The following is a 26,948-nucleotide window of genomic DNA, read 5'->3' as shown; positions in this document are numbered from 1 at the left end:
AACATCCTCTGCAACCTTTCCAAAGTCTCCATATCCTTCTTGTAATGGGGCGACCGAACGCAGGATTGCAAATGTGACATAACTAAACCCCAATATAGCTGCATCATGTCATTCTGATTCTCATACTCAATGTATAGCATATGCCTTCTTTCCCATTCTATCGACTTTTGTTGCCACATTCAGGAAGCTATGAACTTGGACCCCACATCAAAGGTGTCCAGGGTCATGCCATTAATTGTATATTTGCCCTTTACCTTTGACCTCCCAAACTGCAACAGCTTGCACATGCTCAGATTAAACTCCACCTGCCATTTCTCCGCCCATTTCTGTTGCTGGTCTATATCCTGTGGTATATCTTGAAAGCCTTTCTCACAGTCCGCCACCCCAGCAATCTTGGTCTCATTTTTAAACTTACTAACCAACCCGTCTATGTTTACATCCAAGTAATTTATCTATATCACAAACAGCAGCGGTTGTAGCACAGACTCCTACAGAACTCTGCTGGTCATAGACCTCCAGCCACTACCCTTTGTCGTCCTCATCAGTAAGCCAGTTCTGAATCTATAAGACCAAGTCACTGTTAATTATGTGCATCGTCATCTTCTAGATCGGCAGACCATGAGAGACTTGATTAAATTACTGAAATGCATGTAGGCAACATCCATCATCCAACTCTCATTCATTACTTGCACAAAAAAAATCAAAACAAGTTAGTAAACAACGACGTGCCATGTAGAAAGCCATGCTCACTCTCCCTAATGTATCCATTATCCTCCAAATAGGAGTAAATCCTATCCCACACCAATAGCTTCCCAAGTATTGACTTTGGCTCACCGGCCTATCATTCTCTGGATTCTCTCTCCTTCACTTCTTAAATAAAGGTACAACATTAAATACTCTCCACTCCTCCAGGATTTTGCCTGGAGCGAAAACGCAAAGATCTTCGTCATCTTTGAGTATAGAAGTTGGGATGTAATATTAAAATTGTACAAGGCATTGGTGAGGCCAAATTTGGAGTATGGTGTACAATTTTGGTCGCCTAATTATAGGAAGGATGTCAACAAAATAGAGAGAGTACAGAGGAGATTTACTAGAATGTTGCCTGGGTTTCAGCAACTAAGTTACAGAGAAAGGTTGAACAAGTTAGGGCTTTATTCTTTGGAGTGCAGAAGGTTAAGGGGGGACTTGATAGAGGTCTTTAAAATGATGAGAGGGATAGACAGAGTTGACGTGGATAAGCTTTTCCCACTGAGAGTAGGGAAGATTCAAACAAGGGGACATGACTTGCGAATTAAGGGACAGAAGTTTAGGGGTAACATGAGGGGGAACTTCTTTACTCAGAGAGTGGTGGCTGTGTGGAATGAGCTTCCAGTGAAGGTGGTGGAGGCAGGTTCGTTTTTATCATTTAAAAATAAATTGGATAGTTATATGGACGGGAAAGGTATGGAGGGTTATGGTCTGAACGCAGGTGTATGGGACTAGGGGAGAATACGTGTTCGGCATGGACTAGAAGGGTCGAGATGGCCTGTTTCCGTGCTGTAATTGTTATATGGTTATATAGTTATAAGGCTCTTGCAATGTCCTCTCTTGCCTCTCTCATTATCCCATTAGATTCTGGAGATTTTGCAACATTAATGCTCAAGAGCCCAAACACCTCCTCCTTCTTAATCTCAAACCGCTCTGCACATTAGTGTTCTCCACACTTATCTCAATGTCCTCCACACTTATCTCACAGTCCTTCATTTCCTTCTCCATGATGAAAACAGATACAGTGCCCATTTAATACTCCTACAACCCCAGACTCCAAGCACAAATTCCTATCTTGATCCATGAGCAGTCCCACTTTCTCCCTGCTTACCCCCTTGTTTATAAAATAGGTATTAAAAACTTTGGATTCTCTTTAATCCAATTCATCAAAGCCATTTTGTGGCCCTTTATGCCCCCTCTAATAGCCCAAATGAGTTATTTTCATTCTTTACATTTCTCAAAGGCCCTCATAGGTCATATGGATTAGGAGAAGAATTAGGCCATTCAGCCCATCAAGTCTACTCTACCATACAATCATGGCTGATCTATATCTCCTTCCTAACCCCATTCTCCTGCCTTCCCCCCGTAACCTCTGACACTTGCACTAATCAAGAAATGTGTGACTGTTTCCATCCTCTTAAATTCTGCATCTTCCAAATGTGGGCAACTGGGATGAGCTGAATCCTGTACTCTGTCAGCCAAAGCCTGCTGGATCTCCTGGTTGATAACCATTTGAACTACCCTTCCCATTGGATCCGTCTTCACTATGGAGGACACAAACAATCTTCCTGATGTACTAGTGGCCAGAGAATCTGGGGTGACGGAGGAACTGAAGGAAATCCACATTAGGCAGGAAATGGTATTGGGTAGACTGATGGGACTGAAGGCTGATAAATTCCCTGGGCCTGATGTTCTTAAGGAATCATGATGGTCTTAAGGTCTCCAGGGTACTTAAGGAAGTGGATCTAGAAATCGTGGACTCATTGGTGATCATTTTCCAATGTTCTATAGATTCACGATCAGTTCCTGTGGATTGGAGAATAGCTAATGTTATCCCACTTTTTAAGAAATGCAGAAGGGAGAAAACAAAGTCCAGTTAGCCTGGGATCGGTGGTGGGGAAGATGCTGGAGTCAATCATAAAAGATGAAATAGTGGCACATTTGGATAGCAGTAACAGGATCTGTCCGAGTCAGCATGGATTTACGAATCTTGCTTGATTAATCTTCTGGAATTTGACTAATCATGCCTGACTAATCTTCTGGATTTTTTTGAGGATGTAACTAGGAAAATGGACATGGGAGAGCCAGTGGATGTAGTGTACCTGGACTTTCAGAAAGCATTTGATAAGGTCCCATATAGGAGATTAGTGGGCAACATGAGGGCACATGGTATTGGGGGTAGAGTGCTGACATGGATAGAAAATTGGTTGGCAGACAGGAAACAAAGAGTAGGGATTAACGGGTCCCTTTCAGAATGGCAGGCAGTGACTAGTGGGTGAAAGCTCGGAGTGAGCATCAATGATTTGCGAGAGACCAAGCCGAGGGAGCATCGCGACCTGGGGGGGGGGGGAGCTATGAGAACGGAACATTTGGGCATAACAGTTTTTTAAAGCTTGAAATTGTGCAATATGGTGCATGCTGTAGCGAGTCTTATAACTTACACTTGGGAAAATGGAATATATATGGCTTTCAATTTGGATTGGAGCGGTTTTTGAAAGTGGGGGCGGCTGTGCGATCACTGTTGCCTTAGGGGGTACTTCCGTTGTACAGGGAGTGGAGCACCGAGTGGGGAGAGGGTGTGGAAGATGGGTAGGAACATTTTTGAAATTTGAAGTATTAAAATCATGACTGTCATATTTGAGAGTGCAGCTGTAGTAAGTATGATTTCAATGTTTTTTGTATGATTAGTATTTTTTAAGAGGTAAACTTTTTAAGGGGTAACTTTATCCACACAAAGGGTGATGGTGTATGGAACACAGTTTTAGGAATAAATGGTAAGCCATTTAGAACGGAGCCGAGGAAACACTTTGCCACAGGAGGTAGTTGAGGCTGGGACCATCCCAACATTTAAGAAAAAGTTTACACTGATACATGGATAATACAGGTTTGGAGGTATGGACCAAAAGCATGGTGGCGTAGCTGGGACATGTTGGCGGGTGTGGGCAAGTTGCGCTCGAAGGGCCTGTTTTCACACTCCTGTATCACTCTATGACTACATTATACCTCCACCATACATGAATGCTTCAAAATCAGTGATCGAGCCTTTTATTGCCTTTATACTCAAGCATGGAAACATCCAGGTGCACTCCCACAATAGGCCATTCCCCGGCCCTTCGAGCCAGCACTGGCCATTCAATATGATCATGGCTATTCATCTAAAATCATTTTTTTCCCCCATATCCCTCTGACGGTCCAATGGTTAGTCCCAAAAACTAAAAAATGTCAACTCCCTCACTCTTGAAACTTCAGTGAAACTGGCCTGCACTGCCTTCTGTGGCAGAGAGGGTTCCACAGCATTTTCAGCAACTCTCTACGCGAAGAAAGTTTGTCCTCATTCTCACTTACACTTGGATGCAATATATATGCTTTAATTTGGATTGGAGCGTTTTTGAAATGGGGGGCGGCTACCGATCACTGGCCCCCCCCCCCCCCCGAGTGGGGAAAGGGTGTTATTCTTGAAACTGTGACCCATGTTTGGTTCTGTAGAAACGCCCCAAACATCGGGAACATTTTTCCTGCAGTTACAGTAAGTGAAAATCTAGCAGGCAAGCAGGATGCTGCCAGAGGAGGTAGTTCCAACCATCCCCCATTTGAAGTCCACTACCTTCCACCGTTTTTATACCAAAAGCAGTGCTTGGGACATGTTACTTCCAGTTGTGCCACTGTTTTTGTATCCTCCAGGATGCACCGAGCCGCAGAATGCCTGATCCATGCCGGTGCCACCTGGGCAAATTCGACACAGAGACTCTCTCTCTTCGAGCCAGCACCCCTCTCTTCCGCTCATGGCTATTCCTCTCAGTACCTCCCTCTCTTTTTCCCCCATATCTATCTGCCGTTCCCCCAAGAACTAAATTTACCCTCTCTAAGTCTTGGCCTCTCTGCCCTCTCTGGCTCTCCTCTCACCCCCCCTCTCTCTCCCCGTCTCACCCTCTCACTCTCCCCCTTCCCTATCTTCTCTCTCCTCCCCCCCTCTCTCTCCCCCCTCTCTCCCCTCTCTTGAAGTCCCCCCTGCCTCTCCCCCCCACCTTTTACTTACTTCCCCCTCTCTCTTGTCCCCCACCCTGGAAGCCCTCTCTCTCTCCTGTCTCCCCTCACCCTCTCCTCTCTCTCTCTCCTCTCTTCCCCCAACCACTCTCTCTCTCCCCCCTCTCTCCTCTCTCTCTCCCTCTCTTGGTCTTTCCCCCAACCTCGTTCCTCCTCCCCCTCTCTCTCTCCCCCCCCTCTCGCCCCTCTCTACACACTCCCTCTCTCCCTCTCTCTCTTTCCCCTCTCTCTCTTCCCCCCCACTCTCCTCCTCTCTTCCCCATTTCTCCTCCTCCTCCCTCTTCTCTCCCTTTGCCCTCTCTCCTCTCTCTTTCTCCTTCTCTCTCTGTCTCTATCTCTTTTTCTTTTCCCCCCTATCTCTCTTTCCCCGTCTCCCTTTTCACCTCTCTTTTACCACCCCCCCCCCTTCCCCTTTCCTCTCCCCTCCTCCCTCCCTTTCTCCCCTACCCTCTCCACCCTCCCTCCCACTTCCCTCTTCTCCCTCTCTCTCCCCCTCTCTCCCCTCCCCCCCCCCTTCTCTCTCTCTCAATTCACTCCCCCTCTGTCTCTCCCCTCTCTCTCCTCTCACCCCCCTCTCTCTCTCTCCCACTGTCTCCCTGTCTCCTTCCCCTCTCTCTCTCCACCTCCCTTTGAGAGTCTGTCCCTTCGGCACAGAGACTCTCGCAGCAGCGGCAGTGGCAGCGGCGCTTCTGACGCCTCCGACGCCCGGGACATGCACTGTCCGGAGCGCTCCATGGCCAGAGCTGCAGCGAGCGGCACGCCGGCCCCGGGAAACACTCGCCAGTCCCGGCTCCCCGCATCTGTTCCGGCCGCTGGTTCTGCTCCCATCCCTCCCGCAGCCCATTGCTCTCCAACACCCGCGGACCATGCAGTTTATCCGAGGTGAAATTTTCATTGATCACAACATTTCTCACCACTGAGCGTGAGAAATTTCTGATGAGCGTGAGGGCTTGAGGGCGTGAGTCTCACGCTCAAAGCGTGAGAGTTGGCAGCCCTGATATCACATGGCAGTGGGAGTAATCCGGAGATCTCTACCAAGAGGTCGTGCTGTTTAACATTTTGCCTGACTCCTATATTCATTCTGCAGCACCGCGTCCCTTTTCCTACCCATGTCATGTTTGCCAACATGTGCAACTTATTCTGGCTACTCACCCTCCCCTGAGATGCTCAGAGACATCACAAATATACGCCACAGCGTCTGAAGAAGGCTCTCGAACCGAAACGTCACCCATTCCTTCTCTCCAGCATGTTGTGTCGATATAAAATAATTCATGTTGCAATAACTTCTGGAATTATTGCAGTAAAAATGAGATGCAGACCCTCAAGGATTTGAAAACTACAGCACCTGCCGACAAAGCTCTCTGGATTTTGTTTTGTCTCTAGACATCAGAAGAAAATATTAATAAGATTTGAATGGAGACATGCAGATAAGAGCAGAAGGGAATGTTATTTTGTGGTCTATGAAACCAAACTTTCGATTAGCCAAGCTTGTGCATCTATGAGCCAGCCTCCAGTTCAGGTATTCAATTTAGTGTTGTGATATGAATTGGTATTAGAAAGGACATGAAAACTTTAATTCTTGTGAAAAGTTTGGCGGGGTTTCTCTGTTAAGATCTGTAAAGAATTTAGATTTCTCTCTGTGTTAGATCTCCCTTTTTTATATTACAATATAGTTAATACCTTAATTCTGTGAATATTTTTCCTGCCCTTTCCCATCGTTTGTGACAGTAGCAAACTTGACCCTTGAGTCTGTAGGTAATAGATTCAAGCCACACGCCAAAGACTTAGCATGGGTTCCAAGTCAGCACCTCAGAGAGTGCAAAAACACATAGGAGGTGATGTTAAAAACACGGTGTGCCTACTTGTGCGAAGGAACGTCTTGGTCTTGTTGCATTTTAAGCTGAAATTTGAGGACAAATGGAACTGAACTCTCTGTGATAGTTGGTGAGCATCCTCACTGCTGATCTTCATGATTAAGGGACATTTATTGAAGCCGCTGAACGTGGTTGGGCCTAAGATTCAGAAAAACTCCGCAAGTCGTGTCCTTGGCTGTGGTGATTGGCAGCAATAGTTATAACCTACACTGCCCTCCATAATGTTTGTGTCAAAGACCCATCATTTATTTATTTGCCTCTGTACTCCACAATTTGAGATTTGTAATAGAAAAAAAAATCACATGTGGTTAAAGTGCACATTGTCAGATTTTAATAACGGCCATTTTTATACATTTTGGTTTCACCATGTAGAAACTACAGCTGTGTTTATACATAGTTCCCCGATTGCTGCAGCATCACACACACACTAACCCCCCCCCCCCCCCCCCCCCCCCCCCCCCCCGCTTGATATTATATTTATATTATAATTAATATTTAATTAAGAGAGAGACAGAAGAAACTGCAGATGCTTTACCAAAAAAAGACACAAGGTGTTGCAACTGAGTGGGTCAGACAGCATCTCTGGAAGACGCGGATAAGTGACATTTCGGATCAAAACCCTTCTTCAGATTTATTTAGTTAGTTAGATTTAATCCCCACAGATGCCTTTGAGGGATTTGAACACCTTCTCCAGTTCCCTGCACTATCAAGCACATAGTTCACTGATCAGGAACATTGACCAGTGGAGTCAATCTGACAATTCCAATTTGGGAAGTATCCAATGTTGAAATGTTGTAGTAAACGAGTGGCTTTGGCACAAAGTGACCCTGGGCATTTGGAACCCTCAGCGTCAAAGGTGGATGGTGCTGCAAGGTTCGCTGTATAAAGGGCCTGTCCCACTTGGGCGTCATTTGCGCGTCACGTAGGTGGTGTGCAAAGATTTTGTGAATCTCAAAATCCTTGGGCGCTGAGCGCGACCGCGCGTCACTGCCTATGTCACCACGCACCATGCGCGCGTAATGCACACCTTGCGTGCATCGTGACGCGTAAATTATGTCAATTACGCAAACGACGCCCTTTAGAGATTAGTTCCCCATCTGATTGCTTCCATTCACATTATGGAACCTGGTCTATGGTTCTCTTCAAACTGATTGTCCATTGTTTGTTTTATAATCATGGCACAAATCTAAATTGAAGTCTGCAGACTGTTCATCTCAATATATTAAACCTGGGAGCTTTGTCTAACAGCAGTCAGGTTCTCGGACCTGTAAAAATGTAGTGTGTTGATGTCAAATGTATTATAATGGAGCAGGTCAATTAATTAACTCCCCTTCCCATTCCAAAATGGACATTTTTGTCTCAGGCCTGCTCCACTGTCAGTGTGAGGCCAAAAGGCAAATTGGAGGAACAGCACCTTTTATTTCTCTTGGGCAGCTTACAACCCAGGATTTGAACGTTGATTTCATTCACTCCTTTTCCCCCATCCCCCGCCCTATCCACTCATAAATTTTAGCTTATCCACTAATCTTGTCCCTCTAGATATCACGTAGAATTAATTAAATCTCATGATTTCTGTGATGTTGGTAATTTCAGGACGAAACAGACCCAGATCTTCAACGTCACCTGGGAATAACGAATGATGCTAAGTGCTTCTTTGCAGCCAAGTGCTGCCCCACCGTTTGTTTCTTGCCCATCACCATTCACCCAACAGATCTAATCAAAGCTCTGCCATTTTGTCACACTTCCCTCTTCTCATAAGACCTGATGCGGCATTGTAAATAGAAAGTTGTAGCGGCACCTAGTGGTGGTTTGGGGAAGTTCAAACCCTGGTCATTGGTTGGCTCGATCATGTGACCGAGGGGGTTCGTTTGCGGGCTTTCCAGTCAGTCGACAGCGCTCCTCCCAGCAACAGGAGCTTTTCTCGTGTTAGCTAGTCAGGCACGCGTGTTACCGAGTTTCATTTCCGTTTTTATTTGACAATAAAATTATATAACTCAACCTGCCTGGTCTCGCTATAGTGGTGACCCCGACATGATCCACTAAAGCCCGCGACCGAACCCCCGCGGTCATGTGATCGAACCAACCAATGACGAGGGTTCGAACTTCCCCAAACCACCACTAGGTGCCGCTACAAAGTATTCAAAAGCGTGAAATGCTGCATGGAGAGAAAACTGGGAAAGGGGCAGGAAATGCAGATTGAAAAGTATAGATTACAATCGGCAGACAAGCCCATACTTCTATCACTGTTATGTAGAAACAAGGAATTGCAGGTGCTGGTTTACAAAAGAGTGACGGATAGCTCAGCGGGTCAGGCAGCATTTTAGGAGATAGACACAAAATGCTGGGGTAATTCAGTGGGACAGGTAGCATCTCTGGATAGAAGGGATGTGTGACGTTTCGGGTCGACACCCTTCTTCAGTCTGAGACTCAGGGGAGAGGAAGATACAGAGACATGGAAGGGTAAGGTGTGAAAACAAGGGAACGAAGATCAAGGGAAATGTGGAATGGATCATGGTTAGCCGGGGGAAGGTGACAACGAGGCATACAAAGATAAAATTTCAGGAGCACATGGATGGGCGACGATTCTGGGTTTGGGACCCTTCTTCAGATTGATTATATTACTCATATTAGTCACATTGTGATATCTATCTACGACAAACTGTTGGTCCATCATCGTCTAATGAAAGTAAATAAATTATAGTTGGTATTTTAATATTCTTTTGAGGAAGGCCTACTCGTGATGTTGTTTTTTAACTTTCTTGTAAATATAACATATAAAGTCTGCTCTACAATGCACTATTAAACCTTTCAGCGTAGTGTAAAAATACTCTTATTCTGCCAGTTTCTCAGTCTCTTGCCCAGAGAAGGTGAATCGAGAACTGAAGGATATAGGTTTAAGGTGAACGGGATAAGATTTCATAGGAATCTGAGGGGTAACCTTTTCACACAGAGGATGGTGGGTGTATGGAGCAAGCTGCCAGAGGAGATAGTTGAGGCTGGGGACCATCCCAATGTTTGACAAGTACATGGATAGGACAGGTTTGGAGGGATATGAACCAAACGAGGGCAGGTGTAGTTGGGACATGTTGGCCAGTGTGGGCAACTTGGGCCAAAGGGCCTGTTTTCACACTGTATCACTCCATGAGGCACATGCCTTCAGACTGAAAGATGAGATGGCTACCTTCTTCCCAGTACCAGACAGCAGAAAATCCCAAATCTGCACGAGAAATGTTTTGAGATATAATTGTGGTTCATATGCTGTCTCAAATAATTTCAGCAGATCAGAAAGGCAATAAATCCCCAGAACCTGATGGGGTGCATTGAAGATTTTTTTGAAGAGGGTACTGTGGCAATAGTGGATGCGCTGTGCGTCATTTTCCAACGTTTTTTGTTGGAATGGAAGATAGCAACTGTAACCACAGTATTTAAGGAAGGTGAGAGTATAAACAGTGAACTTAAGGTCAATTAGTCTGTCTTTGTAAGTAGTAAAATCATATTGTGTAGAAACGGGCCCTTCGACCCAAATTATTCATGCCAACTAAGGTGCCCCATCTAAGCTCGTCCCATTTATCAGCATTAGGTCCATATCCCTCCAGATTTTTCCTTTCCAAATGTTTCCATTGTACCAGCCAAAACCATATGTGCAGAAGGATGTGCTGGCTCTGGAGAAGGTCCAGAGGAGGTTTACGACAATGATCCCAGGAATGAATGGGTTAACTCATCCCAGTGACGAGCGTTTGACAGGATTGGGCATGTATTCGCTGGAGTTTAGAAGAATGAGGGGGGACCTCATTGAAACTTTCCAAATAGTGAAAGGCTTGGATAGAGTGGATGTGGAGAGGATGTTTCCACTAGTGGGAGAGTCTAGGAGCAGAGGTCACAGCCTCAGAATTAAAGGACGTTCCTTTAGGAAGGAGATGAGGTGGAATTTCTTTAGTCAGGGGGTGGTGAATCTGTGGAATTCATTGATACAAAAGGCTGTGGAGGCCAAGTTAATAGATATTTTTACAGCAGAGATAGATAGATTCTTGATTAGTATAAGTGTTGGGGGTTATGGGGATAGGGCAGGAGAATGGGATTAAGGGGGAAAGAGAGATCATCCATGATTGAATGGCGGAGTCGACTAATTCACATCACTTATGAACTTATCCGAAAAGTTGGATCCCCTTTAAATCTTTTCCCTCGTACTTTAAACCTGTGCCCTCTATTTGTTGATTCCCCGAACCTGACAATATGCTCCATCCATTCACCCTATATATTCCCCTCATTTCTTTCATGCACGGTGGCGCAGCGATAAAGTTGCTGCCTCACAGCAAATGCAGCGCCGGAGACCCGGGTTCCATCCTGACTACGGGTGCTGTCTGTACGGAGTTTGTACGTTCTCCCCGTGACCTGCGTGGGTTTTCTCCGAGATCTTCGGTTTCCTCCCACACTCCAAAGACGTACAGATTTGTAGGTTAATTGGCTTGATAAATGTAAAAATTGTCCCTAGTGGGTGTCGGATAATGTTAATATGCGGCAAATGCTGGTCGACGCGGACCCGGAGGGCTGAAGGGCCTGTTTCCGCGCTGTATCTCTAAACTAAACTAAACTCTAAAAGATCACCATTCAGCCTCCTGCGCTCCAAGTCCGAGCCTTCCCAACCTCTCCCTATAGCTCAGGCCATCAAGTCCTGACAACATCCTCATAAATCGCCTCTATACTCTTTACAGCATAATATCATCTTTCCTGGAGCAGTGTTAGCCTTTATTAGCGTTAGAGAAGTCTTGCTTCAATCAAATGTTCTTGGAATAAAGGCCAACAAACTAGTTCCTTTTTTCGACCACAAGTACCTGCATGTAATTCAGTAATTGGTGTACAGGGCAGACAGGTCCTTCTGCACACAAATACTTTCTGCACACAATCTCTCACTGCATAAAAACATTCTGCCATTCCATTGATTCTACCCAACTGAATGGCCTTGTATTTGCCTGGTGAGTTAACATGTTCAATGTCCTCCCCACTGTCGCCTAGCTTTACAACATCAGCAAACTTTAGCAGATTGCAATAGATCTTATCATCCAAATATTTGATATAGATTTGTGAACGGTTATTCCCATAGAAATACTGCCACCCAATTAAAACATGGGGTATTTATTCATGTTCTTCCTGTTGGAACTAATCCTCAATCCATACCAGTACCCTATCCCCATTACTATGCACTTAATCCAAGGGCCTGTCCCACTTTCATGACCTAATTCACGACCTTTTTTACTCGTGGACATTTTTCATCATGTTGAAAAAACGCCCCGACCTACTTGATGCCACGAGTACCTACGACTAGCATCACGATATCCTACGCCCTTGTGACGACATGGCTGCGTGTATAAGTCAAGGGCAAACTCGGCTGAGGTCGTGAAAGTGGGACAGGCCCTTATCTCTTACATTGCACCTTCTCCACGTCCAGGAGGGCAACTGGTTTGCCTTATTTATGCTGCCAGTTACAGACAAAATATTACCAGCAGATTTGTCAAACACTATTTCAGTTTCATAACTCCATGTTGAGTCTGCCCAATCTATTTTATTATTTTCAAAGTATCCTGTATCAACATCCTCAATAATAAATTCTAGCATTCTCCCTCCTCCACATAAATGTGTAGGTAGCAGACGACACTAAATTACGTCATGTTGTTGACGGTGAAGTTGGTCATCGAAAATTGCAGGGCAAGTGGCTGAGGTATTTGTGAGGTGTTTCATTTTAGCAAGTCAAACCAGGTCCTTCACAGTGAATGGTAGGACCCTGGGGAGTGTTGTTGAGTGTTAGGGCATAGCGATAGTGCTACTGCCTTGCAGTGCCAGAGACCCGGGTTCGATCCTGACTACGGGTGCTGACTGTACGGAGTTTGTACAGCTCTGCATGGGTTTTCTTCCATTTCTTCAAACACTACAAAGACATACAGGGTTGTAGGTTAATTGGCTTGGTATAAATGTAAAATCGTCCCTAGTGTGTGTAGGGCAGTGTTAATGTGCGGGGATCACTGGTCAGCATGGACTCGGTGGGCCGAAGGGCCTATTTCCGCGCTGTATCTCTAACCTAAACTAGACTAAAGCAGAGGGATCTAAGAGTATTTTGCTGAAAATGGCATCACAGGTATATAGGGTGGAGAAGGCTTGCAGGCTTACATCACTCAGGGTATTGAGAATAAAGTTGGGACATTATGTCACAGTTGTACAAGATGTTGGTGAGGCCGCATTTGGAGTATAGTGTTCAGTTTGGGTCAAGGATACCATTAAGGCAGGAACGGGGTACTGATTGGGGATGATCAGCCATGATCACATTGAATGGCGGTGCTGGCTCGATAGGTCAAATGTCCTACTCCTGCACCTATTGTCTAAGCTGGAATGAGTGCAGAGAAGATTTATGAGAATATTGTCAGGACTTGAGGGCCCAAACTTTATTCAATGGCGTTTAGGAGGCTGAGGGGTGATCTTACAGAGATATATTAAAATCATGAGAGGAATAGATAAGGAGAATGCACAGAGTATTTTTCTATGTCAGCAGAATCAACAAGACATATGTTTAGGACGAGAGGGAAAGATTTGACAGGAACCTGAGGGGCAACATTTGAAATACCTACCTAGTCTCCCTTCCCAAAAATGCATATCCTCACAAAAGAAGGAGTGCAGCGAAGGTTCACTAGGTTGTTGTATGAGGAAAGATTGAGTAGACTGGTACTATATACTCTCTTTTGGAGGAAGGAACTGCAGATGCTAATTCACGCTGAAGATAGACACAAAATGTGGAGTAACTTAGCAGGACAGGAGGCAGGATTGGATGACGTTTTCAGTCTGAAGAAGGGTCTCGACCCAAAACCACACATTCCTTCTCTCCAGAGATGCTGCCTGTCCCGCTGAGTTACTCCAGCACTTAACCTACAAACCTGCATGTCTGGAGTGTGGGGCAGGTGAGCCGACCTGGGCACTACAGCCAGTCCCGAGGCAGGCAAGCTGACCTGGACACTACAGCCAGACCTGGGGCAAGCAAGCCAAATGATTAGCAATTATCTTGCTGAATTGCAAAGCAGATACTGGGCTGAATGGGAAGCCCCTTCTACTACTTGTGTTCTTATGACATCTCTAAGTCCCACCTTAGTTGGTGCTTTTAGAGCAACTTCCTTGTGTCTTAGCTTAGCTTACTTTCTAAATCGATTCAGCACAATGCCATTGCAGTCTAACATCCTTGAGTATAAGTGATGTTTCAATCCAACTGGAAAAAAACCTAATTAAAATTGTATGAATGTATGTGTGCTCTCAAAAGAAAATTAAATATTTAACAGCTGATTAAACTTAGAGTAACTTCAGCGTCTGATTTGAATACCATTGCCCAAATGAATCCCACGAATAAAGGCTTCATGCTGTTCCTGGTTAACTGACACTATTGTTAATGACATTGAAAACGGTTCACACAACTGTTTGATTACCAGGTTTCAGAAGGACAGGGACGTGTATTTTAATGGCCATGAACAGGCAAGGAAATTGCTTGCTTAAACACAAGCAAAGGTTTACAAATATTACTTGAAGAGCTTTTGGTTACACACATTAAAATGTGTCTCTTAATCAGGACAGGGTGGGCTTCAGTCCGGATTGCTCAAGGAGACTGCTCATGGACTATCCCACCGCACAAAATGGCAGTGAGGTTTCAAGAGCAGTGGAATTACAGAGAAATACAGCAGCAGAGATGAGAACAGGCCGCCATCAGGTCATGTGATGGGAGCAGATTTAGGCCATTCGGCCCATCAAGTCTACTCCGCCATTCAATCATGGCTGATACATCTCTCCCTCCGAACCCCATGCTCCTGCCTTCTCCGCTTAACCCCTGGCACCCGTAGAAATCTAGAATCTATCTATCTCTGCCTTAAAAATATCCATTGACGGCCTCCACAGTCTTCTGTGGCAAAGGATTCCACTGATTCACTGTCCTTTGACTAAAGAAATTCCTCCTGATCTCCCTGGTGGGACACATCCCGTGGGAGATGATTCAAGAATTCTCCGATCCAATTCTTGCTCTCATGTTAAAGCACTTTGGACATCTTATTATCTAATTTCACCCATCTATTAGCACAATGTCTTCCACCTCGCCATTTATTGCATTATCAGAATTCCATTATCATCCGAGCATATTGATTCTCTCACTTCAGGTAGTCCCGGCATTCCCTCTGTCTCTATCCTTCCCCTTGCACTAGCTTCTCATTTTCAACCTACAGACAGCTTACAAACAGCCTGTTTCCTTTAACATCGTAGCTTTTGTGCATATCTTTCATTCATTGTTCTTTATCTCTCCATATCACCGCCTATATCTCTCGTTTCCCTTATCCCCAACCAGTCTGAAGAAGGGTCTCGTCCCAAAACTTCACCCACTCCCTCTCTCCAGAGATGCTACCTGTCCCGCTGAGTTACTCCAGCTTTTTGTGTCTATCTTTGGTTTAAACCAGCATATACAGTTCCTCCTTAGCCATTATCATCTGAGTTATGCGCTGAGTTAGGTGTTTTATTTTAATTCATTCACAGGCTATTTGAGAAAGCAGTTGAGAATGAACTATAGTGGTGTGGTAGGGAAATACACAGGGATCGGATATGTAGATAAATCAACTGGACCCTATATGACAATCTAGCAATTTCACTGTCGCCATTACCGACACAAACCTTTTAACATAAGATCGATTCAGTTGAATTTCACATCCTGAGGTGGATTCAAGCTTTTGAGTTGTGTGTGCAATAACATTCATCATTTTGTTACCATGCAGTCCATACTGAATTATCAGAATCCAGGATGTAACTATAGCAACAATGCTTGCATAGCAAACTCTGATCAGCATCGTTGAAAACATTAGCGACGCAGTGGTGTTGGTTTCCGACGGGAACGGTGACGGACGCACCACACATCTCTGTCCTCCAGTTCCTGCGGACCTCCGCCGCTGGAAGTACAGGATTTTGGTGTGTGTGTGCTTTATCATCATTCCTTACAATGCTATGTACGACAGTGATCGCAACTTCTACTGAAGTGTGGATGGCCGTTGGCTCGCCAGAAGCTCATCCACCCTTTGACAGGTCTTGTTTTTGGTCCTGCTGGGGGTCCACAGCCCCCTCCTCAAACTCTGCCCTGGCATAAATAGCTATGTATCAGTTCTTTCATTATTTCGTGTTAATTTGATCACCTGACTTTTTGGAATCATGTGATGCAGCGGTACCGTAAGGATTGCTGATTTCAGTTCATGACGCGGATAGATCTACATCTCCGAATACAGATTTGAAAAATTCTCTTTTAAGGGGCCTTCTCTTCTATTTCTACTTTCCACTTTCTCTCTTCCTTTTTTTTATTTTTTATATACACACTTCACGTTTTTCTACTCTCTACCATCTATTTTTCCACTTTTTCCCCTTTCTATTGTTTTCTTTTTCTTGTCCTGCTTACTTCCTTCTTATAACATAAAACTAGAGGTTGTACATAGAATGGATTACGGTATTACATAGTTGGCACCTAAAATTAGGTGCCACTGTACTGTTTTGTGCTGTATTAACTTCTAATAAAATAAAAAAAAAACAAAAAAAAAAAAAAAAAAAAAAAAAATTTGATCACCTGAGGTATTACAAGTACAGGTTTGACTAACAATGTTTGAATGATCTTTCAGGAGCACCAGAGGCATGGCGGGTTATGATGTCCCTCAAGTCCGGCCTTCTGGCTGAAAGCACTTGGGCACTGGATACCATCAACATCTTACTGTACGATGATAGCACTGTAGCGACATTCAACCTCTCGCAGGTCGGTATACATACCTGAAATTAAGACGTTGTATTTTTGAATTTTGTGATCCTATTACCTGAGCTGTTTTTAGCCCAAGATTGCTAATTACTGATGGTGGATGTAGAAGTGATTTCCTCTTCAACCTGGTCTTCATCTTTTCCTGCAGATTTGTATTTTTGTACTTTTTATTTTTGAATAATTGAAAGATACAGCATAGAAACGAGCCCATTAGCCACCGAGTCCATGCCAACCATTGATTACCCTTTCACAGTAGTTCTATGTTATCGCAATTTTGCCTCCACATCCTGCATACAGCAGCCAATTAACGTACAAACCCACATGTCTTTCGGATGTGGGAGTATACCAGAGCACCCCAAGGAAAACCACACAGTCACAGGGAGAATGTGCAAACTACACGCAGACAGCACCCAAGGTCTGTATCGAACCCGGGCCTCTGGCGCTGTGAGGAAGCTGCTCTGCTAGCAGCGCTGTAGAGCCACTGCTGTACAACGTCTCCTGTGGCTATCATCATTGAAAAGCCATCAGAGACATTGCACTAACGTGATGGGATGTGCAGTGATAATTCATGCCATTTTATTTTTCTGACTGCTGGAGTCAGTCCCTCAAGATTATGTTCCCCAAGGGACTACATCACACCAACCGGAAAGCAGGATGACTCTGTAATACAATCACATCCTCTATTAAACTACAGCATGGATTTTGAAATCTTCGTGGGTTCTGTAACACTTTGGTTATAGTGATTGATTTATTAGGAAATGAGTGGCTGTAAATTTAGACTGATCAAGTTGTCAAGCTATTTTGCTATGTATTAAATATCCTTGGGATATTTAACAAGAAATCTTGAAAGGGATTTTGTACTTCCAGTTTATTAACTAGGCAATGGATATAAAAACTGAAGAGCGAATGCAATCTTTAATCATAGAATCAAATAGAATAATAAGTTCCTTCATCTCATTGTCTTTCATATGTAAGAGCAGTCTAAACTGTACTTAATCATTCACAGCTCTGCACTTTTTTTCCTCGCAAGGATATCAAGGCAATGGGTAAGGTTCAGAAGTTGCAGGGCACCAAAAGGATACATTTACCAGAAAACACAGAACTGGCTTTCATCAAAACTGTTCTGATGAAAGATCGATACCCTAAAATGTTTTTTTTTTCTCCACGTAGATATCTCCAGAAATTTCTACTGTTAGTTTTGGATTTACACCAGATTTCATCAGTCTTGTTTTCAAATCCTCAACCTCGTGTTACCCATTAATTTTTAGTGGTTCATTGAGCATGATGGTGGTATTGCTCCGATTGTTGCTTATGGAGCAATATGCTAGATTTTAATGAGTTAATGTCAGAATTCATAATCAATCACAGGTAAGCAAATGTCGAATTGTATTGAATTTCTTCAGAACAAACTCAATATATGTCTGAAGAAGAATCTCGACCCGAAACAGCTAGCGATCTCTGCACATTAACACTACTCTACACATACTCGGGACAATTTTACATTTACACTCAGCCAATTAACCTATAAACCTGTACGTCTTTGGTGTGTGTGAAGAAACCGAAGATCTTGGAGAAAACCCAAGCAGGTCACGGGGAGAACGTACACACTCCGTACAGACAGCACCCAAAGTCCAGATCAAACCCAGGTCTCTGGCGCTGTGAGGCAGTAGCTCTACCGCTATGCCACTTCGACACCCAAGACCCTTTGTCGGAAGTTCTGATGAAGGGTGTTTGACCTGAAATGCTCACTCAGATTAACATTTGATCTATGCTGCCTGGCACAGAGCGTGGTCCAACATTTTCTCGAGTTATTTCAGATTTCCAACAGCGCAGTGTTTCTGAGCAAGTGCCTGTTTAGGGTGTCCTCCAAAAACAGTCAAATTTGTACAAATCTGAGGAGGGACCTCATTGAAACTTATCCGAATATTGAAACGCTTGGATAGAGTGGATGTGCAGAGGATGTTTCCACTAGTGGAAAAGTCTAGGACTTGAGGTCATAGACTCAGAATTAAAGGACGTTCCTTTTGGAAGGAGATGAGGAGGAATTTCTTTAGTCAGAGTGTGGTGAATCTGTGGAATTGTGCTGTGGAGATCAAGTCAATGGATATTTTTAAGGAGATAGATAGATAGATTCTTGATTAGCAAGAGTGTCAGGGGTTATGGGGAGAAGGCAGGAGAATGGGGTTAGGAGGGAGAGATAGATCAGCCATGATTGAATGTCGGAGCAGACTTGATGGGCTGAATGGTCTAATTCTGCTCCTATCAATTATGATTTTATGACCTTAAATTTAAATGCGCCTGAGCAGCAAAGGAACTGCTTTAAAGCAATGATAAGGGGGGGGGGGGGGGAAATGTATTAATTGAAGACTTTGACACTGTTATGCAGCAAATCAAGATTATTTAAAATCTGAATCTTATGCAGCCAATCTCACAGGTAACCAATCTAATCCATAGTTGCAGTTCTTTGTTCATTGACAATTACAATGGGAGACATTGTAGTTACTGTAGTCATTCATAGACATGTGAACACAGGTGCAAACATTTGTATTTCTTAGCCATTCGCGTGCTGAATAATTCAGCTGGTCTGTGTGGGTTGCAGATACAGTTTTGCAGCTTTTACATTTTGTATTAAGTCATTGGGAAGTGGTGCACATTGCAAATGTTGGCTGAAAATAATACTCTTGTCTACTGACTGCTGTGAAATATGTGCAGTGCAAACACATTGGCCAGCTTTGCAGCAGTTTTAAGTTTGCTCAACAGTTTCTCAAACCCTTCAGTTCTCTGATGATGGTCTGACAGAAAGTGACAGTGTGTCCATTTTCCAACAGAGGATTCATAACCTGGTCATTTCTGGTGATTAGTCAAATGTTCTGACATTAAATCATTAAAATCTAACTTGTTGCCCCCAAACGCATCAAGAGAACAGCTTCTGTCATGCTCAATTATAATATCAACTATTCCATCTATATATCAACTTTAATATGTCATTATAGTTACTATAGGGCAGGAAGATGAGACTGATGAAACATAGAAACATAGAAATTAGGTGCAGGAGTAGGCCATTCGGCCCTTCGAGCCTGCACCGCCATTCAATATGATCATGGCTGATCATCCAACTCAGTTCCCGTACCTGCCTTCTCTCCATACCCCCTGATCCCCTTAGCCACAAGGGCCACATCTAAAACTCCCTCTTAAATATAGCCAATGAACTGGCCTCAACTACCCTCTGTGGCAGAGAGTTCCAGAGATTCACCACTCTCTGCGTGAAAAAAGTTCTTCTCATCTCGGTTTTAAAGGATTTCCCCTTTATCCTTAAGCTGTGACCCCTTGTCCTGGACTTCCCCAACATCGGGAACAATCTTCCTGCATCCAGCCTGTCCAACCCCTTAAGAATTTTGTAAGTTTCTATAAGATCCCCTCTCAATCTCCTAAATTCTAGAGAGTATAAACCAAGTCTATCCAGTCTTTCTTCATAAGACAGTCCTGACATCCCAGGAATCAGTCTGGTGAACCTTCTCTGCACTCCCCTATGGCAATAATGTCCTTCCTCAGATTTGAGACCAAAACTGTACGCAATACTCCAGGTGTGGTCTCACCAAGACCCTGTACAACTGCAGTAGAACCTCTCTGCCTTGAAATGCAAAGTGTATGCAAAGTGTTCCTGTCCTGTAATCTTCAAAAATCCCAATACTTGATTCCTTTCCATTTCAGGTCAGTTCATCACTACTTATTCTTCAAAAGAACACCCAGCAAAGTTTCATGAAGTTTTTTAAGGGAAAAGCTACTTTATTTTGATTTTTGAAAGATATGCTGCTGACAGGTTATCACTAAAATTAGTATGCTTTTGTGTTATTCTTCCAGAGTGGTTTTCAAGATATTTTGTAGATTTTAATGAAACATCTCCCTTAGTTTTTGAATGTCTATTTGGGTTACCTAAAAAATGATCATAATTGCAAAACTCTTTGTAGTATTGCTATAAATGCTGCATTAAAATGATACAGCTTAAATCAGATAAAGAAAGAATGGAAAAGAAACACAGACATGTGGCCCACTTTGTCCAGGTAGTGTGAACAGAAATCTAATTGCCCTGTGTACAAATTAGGATCCCAATACTATTTATTTGGATGCCAAGATTTGAAACAAATGTAGCAAAAATGTGCTTCAAGATAAGACCTTTCATTTCTGTTTTTCGTTGCAGTTGTCTGGTTTCCTGGAACTCCTGGTGGAATATTTCAGAAGATGCTTGATAGAAATATTTGGCATTTTGAAAGAATACGAGGTTGGAGATCCCGGTCAGAAGGCTCTGCTTGATCCCGATATATTTAAGAAAGATGATGCTAAAGATATTAAAGATGATATTATGGAGGAGGGAGAGGGCGAAGAAATGGACGAAGCCTGTGGCGATGGCGACAACGTTCGAGAAGAAAATGATCTATCGGAAAGTGAAGACGGTGAGGTCAGCCGTGCAGCGAGCGATTTGCAACTTGGTGGGGAGAAACCAAAGCAAGCCAGTAAGTTTGACAGGCTACCATTGAAGATTGTGAAGAAGGACCTTTGTGTCGTGGACCGTACAAGTAAACTTGGTCGCGTTCAGGAGTTTGACAGTGGTTTGCTTCATTGGAAGATTGGTGGAGGCGACACGACAGAGCACATTCAGACCCACTTTGAGAGCAAAATGGAAATACTAGCACGCAAGAGGGTGTCGGGATGTTTAAGTAGCCCGGCTATAGAGAAGAAGACAAAAGAGCACGAGAACAAAGAAAACACAAGTACAGAAGAACAGCCAGGAAAGAGTATCGCAGCAACGATAGATGATGTGTTGTCAGCTCGGCGTGGCGTCTTGCCAGAAGACCATTCCAATGGTTCGGCTTCTGAGTCAGAAAACAATAAATTTCTCTTTGGCATCCACGAGGCGAAAAAACTCAGAAACATAAAGTTGTTGGAGGATGAGCCTTGCAGCCATGACAATGCGCCATTGTGCACAGTCTCTGACTGGCGGGACTCTTTGGCAAAGCGTTGTATTTGTGTGTCAAACATAGTTCGTAGTTTGTCTTTTGTGCCTGGGAATGACATTGAAATGTCAAAGCACTCGGGCCTAATACTCATTTTGGGGAAACTGATTTTGCTGCACCACGAGCACCCGGAACGGAAGCGGACGCCGCGGACATACGAGAAGGAGGAAGAGGAGGACGAAGGGGTGACCTGCAGCAAAGACGAATGGTGGTGGGATTGCCTGGAGGTTTTACGGGAAAACACCTTAGTTACATTAGCCAACATTTCTGGGCAGCTGGACCTGTCTATTTACCCAGAAAGCATTTGTTTGCCAATTTTGGATGGCTTGCTACACTGGATGGTATGTCCTTCTGCAGAGGCCCAGGATCCTTTCCCAACAGTGGGACTGAATTCAGTCCTGTCACCGCAGCGACTTGTGTTGGAAACTTTATGTAAACTCAGCATTCAGGACAACAACGTGGATCTCATCCTTGCGACTCCTCCGTTCAATCGTCAGGAGAAACTATACGCCACTTTGGTTAGGTACGTGGGGGACCGGAGGATTTCAGTCTGCCGAGAAATGTCGGTTGCCCTGTTGTCAAACTTTGCCCGGGGAGACACGTTGGTCGCAAGAGCGATTGCGGTGCAAAAAGGAAGCATCAGCAACCTAATCAGCTTTCTGGAGGATGGCATCACTGTGGCCCAACTTCAGCACAGTCAACCGAACCTGATGCACATGCAGCCTCCACCAGTTGAGCCAACAAGCGCACACATGATGTGCCGGGCAGCCAAGGCTTTACTTGCCATGGCTAGAGTAGAAGAGAACCGCTCTGAGTTTGTTTTACAAGAGGGTCGCTTGCTAGATATTTCTATCTCATCAGTTCTGAACACTATGGTTGCATCTGTCATTTGTGACACACTGTTCATAATCGGTCAGTTATGACAGAAGTGGGAACCCAAGCATGTGTGAGTGGAGACAAAGAAGTTGCATTAGATTGGCTGTCTCTATTATTTATCCAACAGAAAAGTAACCTTTGCTCCTCTGCCCCATTTGTTAATGAAATTGGGCTTTAAACAAAGTCATCAATTTGGTCAAATATAAGATGGAAATAAATATTTGCTGTATGTGTATAAGTACTTTTTAAAACATTTTTTTAACCAAAGTCGCTGTCTAGTACAGTCGGGGGGGTCATCTCTATCCCTAGATTCCCTTTGGGTGTTACTTTCATGTTTGTATGATATTTTTGGAAGCAAAACAGGTGAATTTTGAAATGTGGCAAACATTGTACAATTAACTATTCTTTACCAATTTAAAAAAAATGGAAAAAAAAATGGGAAAACAGATTAATTTTGAAATATACACACCACAGAAATGCTGTGCAATAGAACTTAGTGATCTAGGTATAGGGGATCAAATAAAAAAAAGGTGTGCATAGTCAACTGTAAAACACAAAATATAAAACTGCATTAGCCTAGCAGCAAACAAACTGTTGCCCTGGGTTGGGGGGGCTGGGAGAGAAAGTGATGAGAAATAGAAATTGCTTCCTCATGATACTGTCATATTCATACCTTTCTTGACCTTCCACGGAATGACAGTCCTCAACGGTCTCTTAATTCAGTTTATCTTTTGATATTTTCTTTCCAACAGCCAAAGTGCTGTAATGTATATAGAAGTTGTACATTGCGCATACCCTCAAACTATTTCTGTTGTGTTTGGTTTTTTTTTCTGTTTCTTTTAGAATGAGGTTTACAGTTTTCCCTTCTCCATGATGTGGTAAGGTTTAAAAAAAGTGGTAGATTTTAATTATTTTTTTTATTATATATTTTTGGCCATATCTCCGATGAGGGTGATGTACAAGTTTCTGTATGTATAAAGTTGTGCTCTATTTCAAGGAGAGCAGCTGATCACATTTTGCTTCGTAATCAAGGTGTAGAAAAGGTTAAGTACAGGTAATGATCAGAAATTTAAAAAAAAAATGAAGAAACACAATTTCAGAAATTTTTCAGTGATGCGAATATTTGTATTTCAGATAATGTAGTTAAAACATTGATGTAAATTCCTCCTTTTCCTCTGGCTTAATGAATATCATTTATTCAGTATAAAATCTTTATACTATATGTTCCACATGTTAAGAATAAATGTACATTAAATCTTGTTAAGTGCTGTGATGATCGTTCTTGAATACTTTCTTATGGAAACTACTGCTTGGAAAGGGTTTGCCTGTACTGCTCAGAGTCTAATTTTATGGTGGAAAAATGTACTTGTACTGCAGGCAAAATGCAGTTGCCTTGGCCATCAATGTCTCTTCTGTTCTAAACATGGACAGGCCTTGATGCAACAGAGGTCCCAGAAGTAGCAGGATACCCTGATCAACGACACTGTAAAATACTGATGTTAAACATAGTCTTGGATGGCCTGAAAGAAGTGGATGTAGCACATGGGTCTTCTGAACTGAAACAGCAATGCAACCTTTGACACATTCATTTAATTTTGTTTTTAACCGGTTGTACTGTTATGTTATTTATGGGAGTTTTTCATTTGCAATTACTTGTATCAAGTTTAACATTCGGAGAAGTCTCACCTTTGCTGTGATGCATCTGACGCAATGTACATGACAAAACGTCGCTTTGATCATTCGGCTGGTTGAAAAATATTGCCAGACAGAGTGTCATCTGTCATTCGGCAACTTGCATTTCTGACTGCCCATCATTGGGAATTTCAGTATTCAGTTTCTACTTTTACTCTCTGTCGCCTGAATGACCTCTCCAAACATGTCTTTCAATACTTACCGTCTGTTGTCCAGCTGATAAGGACTGTACTCAAAATGGAAGGATATTCTCCATTCATTGCCAGAGAATCACCTCTAAACTAAACTAACGGAAACAATGGTGTCTCCTTCCCTTCCTGCACCGTAACCCCATGCTGTCACCTAAGGATCTATCCCAGGCCTTTTTAACCTTTCATCTGCATGCACCCTCTCAACAGCAACATCCAAAAACCCATCATCAGTTTCCATGTCAATGCTGAGGAAACACAGATCGATCTCAGTATCACTTATTGTTAGTACCACCATGTTTCTAAGTAGTCAAACAGCTTGTCTAACATCCCATAGTGGATGAGGAGCCAGTGTCTGCCACAAATGTGATTCCCAGCTTGTGAGCCCATTTGCATTTCCATGACATCTGCCTGAAACTGTAATTAACAGTCAGATGTTGGCTGATGTGATCCTTGGACCACTTACCCATGTTGGCACAACCTATTTTTACCTCCAGGGCATTGCCCGACACCTACTTGCTTACCTGTCGCTGAAACTCACCCCTGCCATTGTTACCTGTGAACCGATGAATTCCACTGTATTTCATATTTGGTCCCTATACTTTTTAAACCTCAGGTACTCCACTGTCCATGACTCAAAACGCACTTAGCCCTGGTCACCCTCTGTTTGCTGGCCTCCATTGGCTTCTGGTTAGGTAAACCTCTATTTAAAACAATCCCATTTGTGATTTCATCCCACCGTTGCTCTGCCTCTCATTATTTTCTCCGCCCAGACAATCCACCATCATCTATTTTTGTCCCTTTGAGCATCTCTGCATTTACAGCTTTATTTAGAGCTGTGCACTCAGCTCCTAGAAATATTGATTCTGGAATTCTCTTCCTTTCATCCTTTAAGATGCTTTTTTAAAACCTACCTCTTTGACAGAGTCACCTGCTGTGATATTTCCTTGTGTGACTCGTCAAATGTTGTTTGTTGGCATTCCTGTGAAACGCCTTGGGACATTTTGTTACATTAAAGGTGTAAAAATAACGACAAGTTGCTTTTGTTATATTTGCCAAACCTAGCGATAATCATATCTTAAACGTTGAGCTTTGTGTTAAGCATGCATTGATGCTGCAGTTTAAACTTCGCATTTTAATGGGCAGCTGCTGTGTTTTTTTCTCCCACTCATTGAAGAAGGTGGTTATGAGCCAATAAAGTCGTGGCTCTTGTCCTTGACAATCGTTATCACCATTGAAGCACCAGGAGGGGCTTGAAAGCCGCAAAAATATCAACAGAAATAAACCACAAAATAAATGCTTAGAAATGTGCTTCTCCTGTAGAAATGTTATTTTTATCTTCAATACCATTAAACTCCTGTTTGACAAAAAAAAACTACAAATCAGAAATCGTAGTCAGCGTTTGCCAGGAATGTGAAGGCCATTTCTGGTAGTGTCACTTACTTGATTTAATCAGTGAGTGATTTTGAGCTTCTGATAGTGTGTCCTATGTTAGAGTAAAATTGCTGCGTAGTTTGTTTTTTTCTCTGGTTAATATTGTTTGCTTGATACAATGCCGGAGACTTGTTCGAATGATAGCTAAGAATCAGTGCAAAAGTCTTGCTTCATTATGGTGCTGTATATTAATGTCCTGATTTGTTGCTTGTATGACATGGTCCTATGTTGCACTGGAATAAGAAAGTCTTATTTTTTATACATAATTAATATTTAGCAGTGCCTTTCGTGCTGTCAGCATTGAGGGCCGTGTATGAAATGATCCCAGGACTTATATAAAATGTTATCGATATATTGGAGAAGATGAATCCTGCTTGATCTGAATAGATTATGGGCCCTGTAACAATGAAAGTGCTTTAGTAGCTTGGTTGATGCATTATTAAATTGTTTCATAGTGAAACAATTCTTTCATCCAATAAAAAAAATGCTACTCATGTTCCATTCAAATTAGCTTTTCTTCGTGTGAACCTTGTAATGAGATGCATTTAGTGCTGAGACTGCTCTCCATTATCTCCCATTCTTGCATGCTGTGTTTTAGCTCCAGTGCACAGAACAGTGAGAATTCTCCGAAGATGGACGCAAAATGCTGGAGTAACTCAGCGGGACAGGCAACATCTCTGGAGAGAAGGAATGGGTGACGTTTCGGGTCGAGGCCCTTCTTCAGACTGGGCAGGGAAAAGAAACGAGAGATGTAGACGATGATGTAGAGAGATATTGAACAATGAATGAAAGATGTGCAGAAAAGTAATGATGATATAGGAAACAGGCCATTGGTAGCTGTGTTTAAGAGGGAACTGCAGATGCTGGAGAATCGAAGGTTACACAAAAAAGCTGGAGAAACTCAGCGGGTGCAGCAGCATCTATGGAGCGAAGGAAATAGGCAACGTTTCGTGCCGAAACGTTGCCTATTTCCTTCGCTCCATAGATGCTGCTGTACCCGCTGAGTTTCTCCAGCTTTTTTGTGTAACCATTGGTAGCTGTTTGTTGGGTGAAAACGAGAAGCTGATGCGACTTGGGTGGGGGAGGGATAGAGAGAGAGGGAATGCCGGGGTTACTTGAAGTTAGAGAAATCAATATTCATACCACTGTAAGCTACCCAAGTGAAATATGAGGTGCTGTTCCTCCAATTTGCGTTTAGCCTCACTCTGGCAATGGAGGAGGCCCAGGACAGAAAGGTCAGTGTGGGATTGGGAAGGAGAATTAAAGTGTTTAGCAACCGGGA

The 26,948-nt window shown here is 43.3% G+C and overlaps 1 protein-coding gene across 1 annotated transcript in view; it reads left to right on the top strand.

Moving 5' to 3' along the window:
* The window catches only part of arid1b (AT rich interactive domain 1B (SWI1-like)), a 457,745-nt gene extending 432,483 nt beyond the window's left edge, over positions 1–25,262 (top strand). Inside the window, 2 exon segments of the mRNA XM_055639980.1 lie at positions 16,334–16,464; positions 20,663–25,262. Of these exon segments, the coding sequence (XP_055495955.1) occupies positions 16,334–16,464; positions 20,663–22,399 (1,868 nt within the window). The 3' untranslated portion in view covers positions 22,400–25,262.
* Positions 25,263–26,948: the final 1,686 nt, after the last annotated feature.

This window comes from Leucoraja erinacea, chromosome 8 (genome assembly GCF_028641065.1).
Source record: "Leucoraja erinacea ecotype New England chromosome 8, Leri_hhj_1, whole genome shotgun sequence".
Taxonomy (NCBI): Eukaryota; Metazoa; Chordata; class Chondrichthyes; order Rajiformes; family Rajidae; genus Leucoraja; species Leucoraja erinaceus.
Note: the sequence above shows the minus strand (reverse complement) of the source record. Positions and strands in the feature narration are given on the sequence as shown.